The following is a 12634-nucleotide window of genomic DNA, read 5'->3' as shown; positions in this document are numbered from 1 at the left end:
CGGCGCTCATCTCGCTTTATTGGCCGAGGGAGCTGGTGTACAGCTTCCGGGTCATGTGGCCAGCATGACTAAGCTGCTTCTGGTGAACCAGAGCAGCGCACGGAAATGCTGTTTACCTTCCCGCCGGAGCAGTACCTATTTATCTACTTGCACTTTGACATGCTTTCGAACTGCTAGGTTGGCAGGAGCAGGGACAGAGCAACAGGAGCTCACCCCGTTGCGGGGATTCGAACCGCCGACCTTCTGATCGGCAAGCCCTAGGCTCTGTGGTTTAACCCACAGTGCCACCCAGTAAACATGTTGAAAGGCACCTTGGGGACTGTACCCTAACCTCCACATGGATGGTTTATGGCACATGCTCATCACCCCTCACTCTCTTAAAAAACATCAAAGTATTCCACAAAACTTATCTAATTCTGAAACAGGGACACAGTGGCTGCTAGGTGTTACAGGGCTCCAGCTCCCATCTTCTCTGACCAACAAAAGGCGGTTGATACCCAATGACGTTGTTATGCCAAGGAGCCACCAAAACAATAGCTCACAATTTTTATATTCTATATAATTACTTGTCTCTATGTTGTAAACTTGCTCTCCTAAACCCCCTTCAAAGAGAGTAAACTGTGAGGGCTCTGAGGAAACACCACCTAAAGCGATTGTTATTTCTATGATTTGAGACTGCAAAGTTAGTCGCTGAGGTTCTTTCCTGCAAGATGTGGTCTTATACCATAATGTAATATAAAGCCACTTCTGGCTCTTTGAATAAATAAGAAGAGGAGGCAATGGAAAAAGAAATGGCAGACCCTACAATTAAGAACAAGTGAAACTAAAAATGGATTGCTAGAGCGACGTTAAGCTGAGAAGTTTTTGCTCCTGGAGTTACAAACATTATAAAACTCTAGTAAAATAAATACAAAAATGAGTATATGAATATACAAACCATTTAACAACACTTAACACTTTGGGGTAGTCAGTGTTAATATAAGAAAAAGTTTTCTGTATTTATAGACCAAGAGACCACCTTTGTGCCAGGAAACCACCTCCCACCAAAAATTACACCTAAATGTCTTCTCTTTAGAAATCTTACACAGTGCTAATATAAATCCCCCCTAATCTAGTTAAAATACTGTATACAAAATGTTATGAATGTTATTAGGCATCTTGGATTCTGCAAGTTTTTAAGGAGCTCATATAACAAAGTAGAGATGTAAGAAAAATATCTATATGCCTATTACAAAAATTCAAGTTGATCAATAAAATTGAAATCAATCAGGAAGTCAGCCCCACAATAAATCTACATAATCAAACACATAGGCGACAAAGCAAAGCTTTCAATCTGCTCTCTGATTTGGAAGTCCAAATGGCCAACAACTTTGGTTAGATCATATTCCACGATGTGTTCTCATACAAAATGTACAATTTTAATACACTTAAGGCAGTTAATCCGGCTGTCTGCAGCTCTCTGAGTTCATCAGATCAAAAGATATATGGGATGAAAGTTATGAAGGTTTAAAACTATCACAGTATTAAAAGCTTTAACCTTTTCTTGGGTCAATGCAAAACATGATGCACAAGTATTTTCTTCGTTCCTACGACACTGTAGTGAGTTTGGCACTTCCAAATAAAGACATTTCCAATGGCACATTTCTTACCAATAGCAGCAAATAATATGCAAGTATCTTGCAAACATCCTGTAGAGGAAAAATGTATCTGCTGCCAAGTCTGACAAGAGAAAATAAAATACAAAAAGAAAAAGCAAAGAGGTTGAAGGACATCTTTGGACTTCCTTGTTCACTTCCTGCGGTCAGAGATGTCTGAAGTACTTTAAATTGCAGCCTAGGATAATGGAAAGAAAATACACGATGATGGAAAGCAAAGAAAAACATTCAGCATGCACGACAAGAATGCATATAGTGGTATCCAAATACCTAAGAAACAAAGAGTCCACTGCTTTATGGAACACATCAGTGTTTTTTATAAATGTGAGCCAATTTCAGTATAATATTGGCAAATCCATGTTAAATAAAATGTTGTAGAATTTGTTGGTCTTTCAAAGGACTTTCCTGGAAAGGACCATTCCTGGGCGAATACCTTAATGCATGACTGCAGGCACATTTGCAAGCTTTTAATTCCCATATGATAGTCCATGCATGTCTTAGCTTTGAGCATCTTTACATTTCAACGCCCTTGTTAAGCTACACTTCATACTTCTCATTTATACTCTACTGATATAAAGCATGACTCAGTTGTAAATTGAGGTGCTTTGGGGTCACAAACTTTAATTGAGAACATTGAGGAATTCATACCTCAGAGGGATTGGGTGTAAGTTCACTCTTAGCATAATAGTCTCAGCAGATTTTAAAGAGCACAAATTTAAACTGAGTTACATGACAATTTGCCACCTGATAACTATATGATGCCCTTTGAAAAACCTCCTCCTTTGACATAGTGACCAGCCTCACAAATCGTAGTTTATCTCTTGGACACCTACAAACTGTGGGGTTCGACCTAAGGTGGTAGCTTGTTCTACACAACCTGATTTCATGAATCAGCTTGTGTAGAACAGCCCATTTCATTTTTTCATTTTTAAAAAGTTAAGAATAAAGAGCAAGACACTGTAATCTAAATAAGACCTTTGCCTTCACAACTCTACTATGGCTATCTCTGATTTCCAGTTTCAATTAACTTCCCTGAATCTTTTTTATTATATCACATGAATCAGCATTTCATCTCTTAATTACTCTTCAAAAACACCTTTCTTCGTTTTATAAAATCATACCCCATCTTTCAACAACAAGGTAAAGTACTGTGTCAAACTTTCCCTTCTAGAACTTATCCCTAACACTACAAATTATTGCTTATTATCATTGGTGTATATTATCTTCCCATTTCATTCCAATTTTGAATTGGAAATGTTTCTTCTATGGCAGTTAGGGTAATTCAGACTGGAAATTTGTCAGTTTGCAGAGAATTTTTCTGATACCTTAGAGATGTAGCATGTTTATTTTACTTCTGTTTAGTAAATGAAAACGAAGGTTTTGACACTACCAATCTTGCCACCCGCTTACTGTTACTAATGAACTCATGAAAAGGATTTTTTCCCCATGGAAAGAAATAGCACTAGAAAACTTCTCATTCCGCCTCACTGCACCTTCATGACAAAGAAGGGTACAGTATGCATAAAAGGTAAAGGTACCCCTGCCCGTACGGGCCAGTCATGACCGACTCTAGGGTTGCGCGCTCATCTCGCTCTAGAGGCCGGGAGCCAGCGCTGTCCGCAGACACTTCCGGGTCACGTGGCCAGCGTGACAAAGCTGCTCTGGCGAACCGGCACCAGCGCCGCACACGGAAACGCCGTTTACCTTCCCGCTATAAAGCGGTACCTATTTATCTACTTGCACTTAAGGGTGCTTTCGAACTGCTAGGTGGGCAGGAGCTGGGACCGAACGACGGGAGCTCACCCCGCCGCGGGGATTCGAACCGCCGACCTTACGATCAGCAAGTCCTAGGCACTGAGGTTTTACCCACAGCGCCACTCACGTCCTTTTACAGTATGCAGTATGCTTCTCCCATTAGCACAATATTATAACGGAAGAAGTCACACCTCCTGAATTCTGTCCTGCCATACACCTGCTGAAGGTACAGGAGCATCCTTTTAGAGTCAGGAACTGATAACCATGCATGTATAAATAAAAGAGAACCAACCTTCCAACCTTATCCAGAAACCCAGCTGTGTGTTGTTGTCTTTACGCCATGCGACAAGCTTTGGTTAGGCAACACACTGTCAAAGTTAAAATCTAATGTTTCCCCATCCATGAGCTCATTCCGAATTATTGACTCCATATCACAGTCCAATCGTTCAATCGACATGTCATCTAAGTCACTGGGAAGCTTCTCCTGATGGAAAGAGACAATTCCCAGTCTTCCATAGCCATTGCAGCTGTTCACAGTGGTGTAAGGGTTTATGCTGTTCACCTGCATTGGGTGGCTCATAGGCACTTGGACTGAGTTTTTCGCGGCGGAGGAACGATTTAAACTCGATGCGTGAGACACAGTGCTAAGTGTGAGAGACAAGGTGTGGCTGTTAACTGCTGGTGTTTGTTGGACATGTCCCTGGTGTGGGTGGGCACTGGGGGAAATTAGTTTGTTATGGGCCTGTTGGCTGCCATAGGGGGATATTGCCGAGTTAGTGGCCATCAATACATTCTGTCCCAGCACTCGGCCACTAGGCTGGGAAACATGAGTATCTACAGATGCCAAGATCTCATTGTGCGGAGGTGAGTCAGAAGTAAGCAACTCCTTCAGAAGTCCTACAGGGCAGTTATATTGGCTGAGGTTTCCATAGCTTGGTTTACTATCTTGAAGAGCTTGCATAGGTATCTGCGACAAGGAGTTCATGCTAGGCTGAGCATAACTGTATTTCCTGTAGTCGGCACTGGGCGAAGCTATACTTGTGTTGGATGAAGTATATGAATAACCGGGAGACTGCTGCATCATGGTAGTGGGTGGAGACTGGGTTGATCCGGTCAGGGAGGTGTTAGGAGATAAAAGATTGAGGTTATCCAGGAGGTTCTCCATGTTTTCTGAGCTACTCATCTCAGAAAGGCTTGGGAGAGTTGAAGCCATTTTGGTTGTGGATGGAGGGTAGACCATGGCGTGTACATCTGCTTCTCCAAGATCATCTTGTTCTGGAACAATTGGAGAAAGCCTCCCACTGATTGTACTAGCATTAGAGCTGGTTCTAGGTCTAAAAGTGCTCCAGTTATTATCAAAGTCATCATTACTGTGAGAGCTGGGGCTTGCGGGCCATTTTGAGAACTGTGCGCCTGGACTGTCACAATTTCCCTCTTGACCGGCCTGAAGAGCTGCTTTTTTCTTTGCAGCTCTACCTCTGCTTTTGGCAAACTTGCTGCTGTTGTCCATGGATGCGGCCCTTCTCCTGGGCGACTTGCCACTTTTGCCTCCTTCTGGATTGAGCATCCACCAAGAGCTTTTTCCTGTTCCTTCGTTCTGTACTCTGATAAACTTGCTGTGCAGTGAGAGGTTGTGACGAATTGAATTCTGGGAAGGAGAAAAAAGTTGCAAGAAAAAAGGTGAGTCACGCTTATCTCTGGTATTTTTCTTCAATTAGAAAGCCTTTTCATCAAATGCATGAAAACTATTGAAATCCCATTTCCCAATGCAACAGTTCACTTATCGCCACGTAGTAGACACAATCGCTCTTTTGGGGCGGTATTCTACTAATAAGTCCAGTCAATGCAAGAATTTCTGCTTGTACAATGGGTTTCCACCCTTCTTCCCCAATTGTGCTCTCCAAATCTGAAGTAGAATAGGTTGGGGGCATCAGGGGGAGGAGAGTGTTCCATTGTACAAGGAAACACCTTTGCACTGCCGGAATGATTGCCTTTAGTAGTACATTGGGATTCCACCCATTTTTTAAAAAAATAATAATAATCTTTATTTAATTTAAATTACAATCTCATACAGTGGTGCCTCGCAAGGCGAAAAGAATCTGTTCCGCGATTCTCTTCGTCTAGCGGTTTTTTCGTCTTGTGAAGCAAGCCCATTGACGGCTTAGCGGATTAGCGCTATTAGCGGTTTTTAGCGGCTTATTGGCTTAGCGGATAAGCAGATAAGCGGCTTAGAAAAAGCGGGGGAAAGGGGGGGAAGTCGGAAAAACTCGCAAGACATTTTCGTCTTGCGAAGCAAGCCCATAGGAAATTCGTTTTGCGAAGCACCTCCAAAACGGAAAACCCTTTCGTCTAGCGGGTTTTCCGTCTTGCGAGGCATTCGTCTTGCGGGGGCACCACTGTACTACAAAAAGAAAATTAAAGAAAAAACAAATTTACGTACATAAAAAACACTTAATATTCCTAATTAATACCCATTGTTTTTAAGTAAAATGGGGAAAGACTTCGACATCTCTGCTGTGAACCGTTCCCTGTTTAAGGAAGGCTTGTACGCATAGAAATGTTTTCATAGAATTGTAGAGTTGGAAGGGACCCCCCAGGGTCTTCTGTTTTTCAACCTCATTAGTTGCTTCTATCTATCCTTGGAATTTGAATGCCTAACAACTTATATTTTCTTTGTGCCAGGATCCAGTATTGTGGAAATGTGTATCTACCATTGCCAAAATGGACTTTTAAAGAAAGTTACCTGTTCTTTACCTTGAAATATAATTCAAGGAAAGGTGTTCTATTTACCACTGCTGTTTTGTTCTTAAAAGGTTTTAAAACCCTAACCTCGAAGCCACCTCAAGAAAAATCTGTAATCCAATAATAATATCTGTCCAATCATCCCTGGCTGTTCCCAGAGCAAACCAAAGTCTGAGCATGCACACCATTTCATTATTTTGTTCAGAGAGCTTAAAGTGCTAAATGTTGGCCCAACAAACAGTAACCCCTTTATCCAAGCCATTATTCTCAAAAGTCATAGTGTACAAGTAAGCAATAAATTTCAGAGCAAGTGCCGCAGAAAAACTGCTGCAAAGCACACAGTATGAGTGAATTTACTAACACCTTATATGAACAATGAACTTTACACAAATTATAATCATAGAACTCTATAGAGTTGCAAGGGACCCCCATAAGTTTTTTAAAAAACCACCTCAATGCATTATATATAAAGATAACCAAATGGCCTTTAAAAAGGATCCTTAATTTGCAGCTCCACTGATCAAGGTTTCCCCTACCAATTAAACGGGATTCCAAACAATGTCAAAAAAGTAAATTTTCAGTTGATTAAAATAGACAACAAACAAGGACGGAGTCAGTATACTGCTACCCAAGGAATAAGTGTTGAGATTGCTAACCAAGAGTAGCAGTGAAACATGCCCCAATCCTTTGCTTTCCAAGAGAGAAAATTAGCATTGGAACAACAGAGTTTAGAAAAACTGAATTTGTGGTTTATTACCAAAAATATACAGATCATTTGGAATTGTCTGGCAATTGTTCAGTCGGGTCAATAAAGAGGACAGGAAGGAGATGAGGATGGCTGAGAGATAGAGCAGAATGTGAAAGATCAACGAAAGCTGGAGAGAGGAGCTAGTGAAATATAAGAATATGGGACAATTGTAGATGGCAGACAGACATGCAGACAAACACTGGGTTAGAGAAGGGAGTCAAATACAAGTAATGTTTTGCCTGAAATTGTGTAGCTAACTTGCTTGGCAAGTTAAGAGAGGCAAGAAAGGAAGCAGAACTAGAGATAGGAACCAAAGCACAAATACAACCTTTCCCAAGGCAAAGGGGGCAGATTGTGCCTCTTCCGTAGGGGCCCGATTTGAATCTGGACTGCCGTCCTTTGCACCAGGACCACAGAGGTGTTTGGATTGTTCTTTATAGACACGCTGGCTCTTAGATAACAAGGTGTAGATTGTCAAAAAGGTTGTATTTGTCAAAAAGCGCACACAAAAAAAGCAGTGAAGGGGGATGAAGGGAAGACCAAGGTCCCCTCCTGAGCCTTGCATCATGCAAAATATTCCCGGGTGAATGCAGTGAAACAGGAAACACAAGCATTGACAAGCTACAAACTCCCTTGGAATCCTTTCAAAACCAATGAAAAATAACACACATTGAGGAGGTGAGGGGAAACTGGGGGAGGAGAGAGTTCTAGCTGGAGATTCCTGTTCTAGCCTCGGCAATATGTGGGAGGATATTTCCCCCTAAAACAAAGGAAGGAAAATGAATTGACAGTGCTAGGGCAACTTTCTCATTCCTGCCATGGGAACCAAGTGCAAAGATGCGTGAACACCCTTTGGGAGGAAGTTCTTTACCTTAATGAGTGCAAGGGCCAGTGGATTTGGTGTTTTCCTTCTTTAGGTCTTGGTGAAGCCAAGCAGTACGTTTGCCAGGAAGCTTAATCTCATTATTATATCGTTAAAAGCTTGGTGGGGTGTGCATGCATTCCAGAGGCCCCTGGCCGGCCTGCTGAACTGAGTGTTGGGAACTTCTCCTGTGGTGTGTGTTAATGGAGGACAGACAATGTGTATTGCAGCCATCTTTGCCCTGTTTGATAAGCCTCTGCTTAGTATACCTATTTCCAGAAAATTTGTATTTCTCCTCTACACTGCCTACAAAATCACCAAGACGACAGCTGTACTTAACCCTCAGTATCAACATGAAAAAATGGATAAGAACACTAATCACTAGACCCACAATGTTGCAAGGAGTCCATGCAACTATAGCCCTGGCCTGAAGACCCAAGCTCACACCTGTCTGGTAGCTTTTCAAGGTACCCACATTAGCCCTAAACAACCTCGGCCCCAAATCTCATTGTAATATGCTGAAGACACACCTCTTTGCCCTGGCCTTTGGCATCAGAGATTTTTTAAGGACCCACCCTATTCTTCCTATTGTAAATTGTGTTATTTGTTTATTTACCATTATTGTTATTTATTCTTCAAAGGCAGCGTGTACCATGAAACCACCAAGTGATGAATAGAGAAAGAAGAAGTAATACAGGAAGAACATAAAGGGACATCCTTGCAATATAAAAGGAACTGCTGAAATGAAAGCAAGGCAGCTGTAAAGCAAGGACAACACAACAAGCATGGAAGCAGATTCCCATGAGAAATAGGTTGAAGACCTCACAGTGCCTCTAAACTGGGAGTCCAAGACACAAGAGCATTGATGGCAAAAACCATCTATTGCATATACCTCAGCAAAAAGCACCTGCATTAAGCAGCAATAGTATATCCCAAAGGAGCAGCCAGTGAATACAAGATTTAACTACCACTGAAAAACAGCACAAGTATCCAAGAGTCTGGGCATCAAGCTCTTCATCAATAGACACTGCTGGCCAAACACTCATCTTGCATGAGCATAGTTGGAGAACAAGCTCTGTCTGCTTCAAAAAGTACTAGTGGCAAAAACCACTAGTGGAGGACTATATATATGCTTGTACAGGATCATGATGATCGCATCCAGCAGGTGCTCCCCTGAATAATCCACCTGCTGGAAGTCAACCCATCCAGGAAGAAGACTAGGCATATGTGACATTAAGAGGTAGAGAAGGATACTGAGTTAGAGGTGTTCGCTCCCAAGCAAAAGCAGTGAAGCAAGCATCCAGTGTTCTCAAAGGTAAAATAGACTTTTACATCTTAAGCCACATCTGCTCTGATTCAATGACACTTTTTTGGCCCAAAAACGTGCCGGGCCCAACCTCTAGAAGCAACTGACAGCATAGGATCAGGTTACCTAAAGGATCACCTCCTCCTGGACCTACTAACCCAGATTTGAGATCTTCTTTGGAAGCCATTCTTCAGGTTTCCCCGCCTAATGAGGTTCAGCAGATGGCTACAAAGAAGTGAGCCTTTCCAGTAATGGCACTCCAGTTATGGACTGCTCTCCCTCAAGAGACTCACCTGACACTTTCGTGTTTATAGAGCCGGGTGAAAACATTTTTATTTTTGAAGCTTATAAACTTTAAAAGATATTAAGGATAATTATGTTTTTAGTGTCCAACATTGGAAAGTTTTGATGCTGCTATGTTTTATTTTTGGTGCTTTTTATTCTGCATTTAAAATATTATGGTTATGCATGGTTTTTTCTATAATTGTGTTTCTCTGCCTATAAGCAGCTAGAGAAAACTTTTGTTTATGAAATGTATATCCTGTCTGATAACAAAAACAAACAAACAGTACCTTTGTTTTTACTAAAGTGCAAACTGCAAAACACATAGGTTAAGGATCAAAATAGATGGGTATCTTAAGCGTGTTTGCATATGAAGCAGGTATGTGTGTGGAGGTGCATGCTTTGCCCACAAAAAGGAGTTCCCTGGGAAGGGGAGCAACCCCAACCCCCCTTTCCTACCTTCCTCCAACTACAGTTAGTTGCTTTAAGCAGTTTTCTTATTGCTGTCTTTGGAGCTCAGTCGGGGGAAATCTGATTAAAAGCAACAGAGCACAGCAAGGTAAGGAAGAGAGAGGGATCGGGTTTCAGTTCACATGACAACATGCTCCTTCATGTGTGAGAAATGCACACACCCATTATTGCTTTACAGTGGTGCCTCGCAAGACGAAAAGAATCCGTTCCGCGAGTCTCTTCGTCTTCCGTTTTTTTCGTCTTGCGAAGCAAGCCCATTAGCGGCTTAGCGGCTTAGCGCTATTAGCAGCTTAGCAGATCAGCTGTTAAGCAGCTTAGCGGATCAGCTGTTAAGCGGCTTAGCGGATCAGCTGATAAGCGGCTTAGCGGCTTAGAAAAGGGGGGGGAGGAAAAAAACCCCGCAGGAACTCGCAAGACATTTTCGTCTTGCGAAGCAAGCCCATAGGAAATTCGTTTTGCGAAGCACCTCCAAAACGGAAAACCCTTTCGTCTAGCGGGTTTTCCGTCTTGCGAGGCATTCATCTTGCGGGGCACCACTGTATATGCAAAGGTGCAAACATGTTCTTAAGATGTGCAGATTGCTCAACATGTCTAGTTTGTTCCTTAGAAAAGGAGCAGCTGACCTGGAGTCCAGATGCTGTTGAACTCCAACACCCATCAGCTCTAGGCAGCATGGCCAGAAGGCAGGAATGATGGGAACTGTAGTCTAAAACACCTGAAGGAGCCACGGATTAGGTAACTGCTGTAGAATATCCAGGATGCATATAGCATGCAGCCTGGAAAACTCTTTGGAATGTAACGTTTTATCTTGCTGTTTGCTCAGAATTAAGGCCACTGCTATTCTACCCTAAAAGAATTCACAAGTGTCAGAGCTGCCCTTAGGTCCCAGCTCACAGAGGACCAACGCCAGGCTGTCGTTATGTACAAAAGTCTTTATTGAAGTTCAGTTTCCATTTCAAGGCCGCAGCGCGTAGCTCTACGTCTTAAACCCTAGACCGGCGAAGCTCCGTCTGAATCTCCTCCCCTTCCGCACCAGTTTAAGACTCTAGCCTTGCTCCACCTCTTCCTTAGCTCCTTCCTCCTCTGGGCCCTCCTGCCCGCTGGGGTTTCACCCTTTCTGGACTCTTCTGACGCTGACTCCCCTGATTCTTGCCCCTCCCTCCGGCGGGCTTTAGGACCTGGTTCCCTATCCGGGCTACCTGCTGTGCCGCTCGCCTGTACATTTGAACTTGGCGCGTGTGCCCAGCCGGCAACCTTCCTCTTGACCGTTCCCTCGCTCTCCGATGGAGGCGTGGTCAACCCTAACTCATCTTCTCTCCCTCCTGGAGGAGACGCTGTCCCTGATACCTGGGATTCTTCCCCCCCACTGCGCTCTGGTGGGGAAGCTGGTCCTGATCTCCAGCCGCTGCTCAGGGAGTCCCCGCTGGCCCCTTGCTTCTGGCGCGTCCCCCCTGGGACCCCCCTTGCCCTGGCCATCGGCGCCTCCCTCTGGGAATCATCTGATTCGCTGTGTTTCTGGAGTGTCCCCCTTGGGGTCCCCCTTGCCCTGGCCACCGGCGCCCCCTTCTGTGAATCTTCCGATACGCTGGAGAGGCTCATGGAATCTCTCGGGCTACTGTCATCTTCTCCTACGCTGCCCTCGGATTGCTCCCCCTCGCTCTCCATCTCCTCCCTTCCCTGTGCTCCCGCTCTTGAGTCCCTGACAACAAGAAAGCAGTAAAACCCACTGATTAAAAATAAATAAGAGTGCTGTTTTAAAATTTTGCATACTTACTCCAGTGTTTAAGTGTTTATGATGAAAACAAGAGTTCTCGTGCGCATACTTGTCTATACAGAACTTCAAACCTATCTGTTCATGGAAGCGTTTAGGATTTTACAGAAAGAAGCTTCAGACTTCCTTAGTCATCAGAAAAGTTAGTCTAGTATTCTTATACCGAGGACATTCAAGGTCACTCATGGAGTAGCAAAGCCATCTCCAAATTCTGCCAACGACAACAACAAAGTTCCAAACAGGAAAAGGTTTGTAGCAGAGTGCCTGTTACATAAATTCCTGTTTTTCACGCAGCCAGGAGAGATTAAAGTAAGGATAATTTACTACTTTGCGGGGGGGGGGGGAGTGTGAAAGATGGGGTAAATATTGAAAAAAAATTGTAGCATAGTCAAACATGTTGTGTCTATTAAGCTTTGCCAAAAGCGGACAACATGACAACACTACACTGTAAAACACTGAAACTCAACAGTGGGACAAGTGAGTACAGTCACAGGATTTAGAGGCCGCCATTTGTCAGCTGCTTTGTGTCTAGAAAGATTCTGCTCATAGTGACTAGTGCTGGATTTTAAACATTTAACTGCCTATTCTGAAAATAAGTTCAAGTTTTACTTCAAGGAGGGGGGGGAAAGACTCAAAGAGCTGTTTCAGATGCAACACTAAGCCACTGTTTAGCACAGGAATGGCTAATCTGTGACCCTCCAGATTTTGCTGGGCTGCAGCTTCCACCATCCTTGGTCCCCTGGCCATTCTGGCTGGTGCCAACAACACCTAGGAGACCATTTTGCTGTAGCATTACAAGAATGAACCTAGGGCAAGCCTCAGGCTCGCCCTCCGCTCCTCAGTAAGGAAGGGGCTGAAAGCATACCTCAGCTGTTGCTTATGAAGCTGGCTTGTTTCAAACTGTAGCTAAGATGAACTACAGTTTGGGATTCGGACACAACCCCAAACTGCAGCTAATCTAAAATGGAAGCAAGAGTTTCCTATCTCTGTCCCTCATCCAGGGGAGTTGCTGGGGCATGGCCAAGCCATGGGTCTTTTGCAC

The 12634-nt window shown here is 43.5% G+C and overlaps 1 protein-coding gene across 1 annotated transcript in view; it reads right to left on the bottom strand.

Moving 5' to 3' along the window:
- Positions 1-555: 555 nt before the first annotated feature.
- FOXO1 (forkhead box O1) overlaps positions 556-12634 on the bottom strand; it is a 45863-nt gene continuing 33784 nt past the window's right edge. The window contains exons 2-3 of the mRNA XM_081855565.1: positions 3703-5058; positions 556-1833 (exon numbers count right to left, since the gene is read on the bottom strand). Of these exons, the coding sequence (XP_081711691.1) occupies positions 3712-5058 (1347 nt within the window). The 3' untranslated portion in view covers positions 556-1833; positions 3703-3711. The remainder of the gene's footprint in view (positions 1834-3702; positions 5059-12634) is intronic.

This window comes from Podarcis erhardii, assembly GCF_964252035.2.
Source record: "Podarcis erhardii genome assembly, chromosome: 3".
Classification (NCBI taxonomy): domain Eukaryota; kingdom Metazoa; phylum Chordata; class Lepidosauria; order Squamata; family Lacertidae; genus Podarcis; species Podarcis erhardii.
The sequence above is the reverse complement of the archived record's forward strand: the minus strand, read 5'-3'. Positions and strand labels throughout refer to the sequence as shown.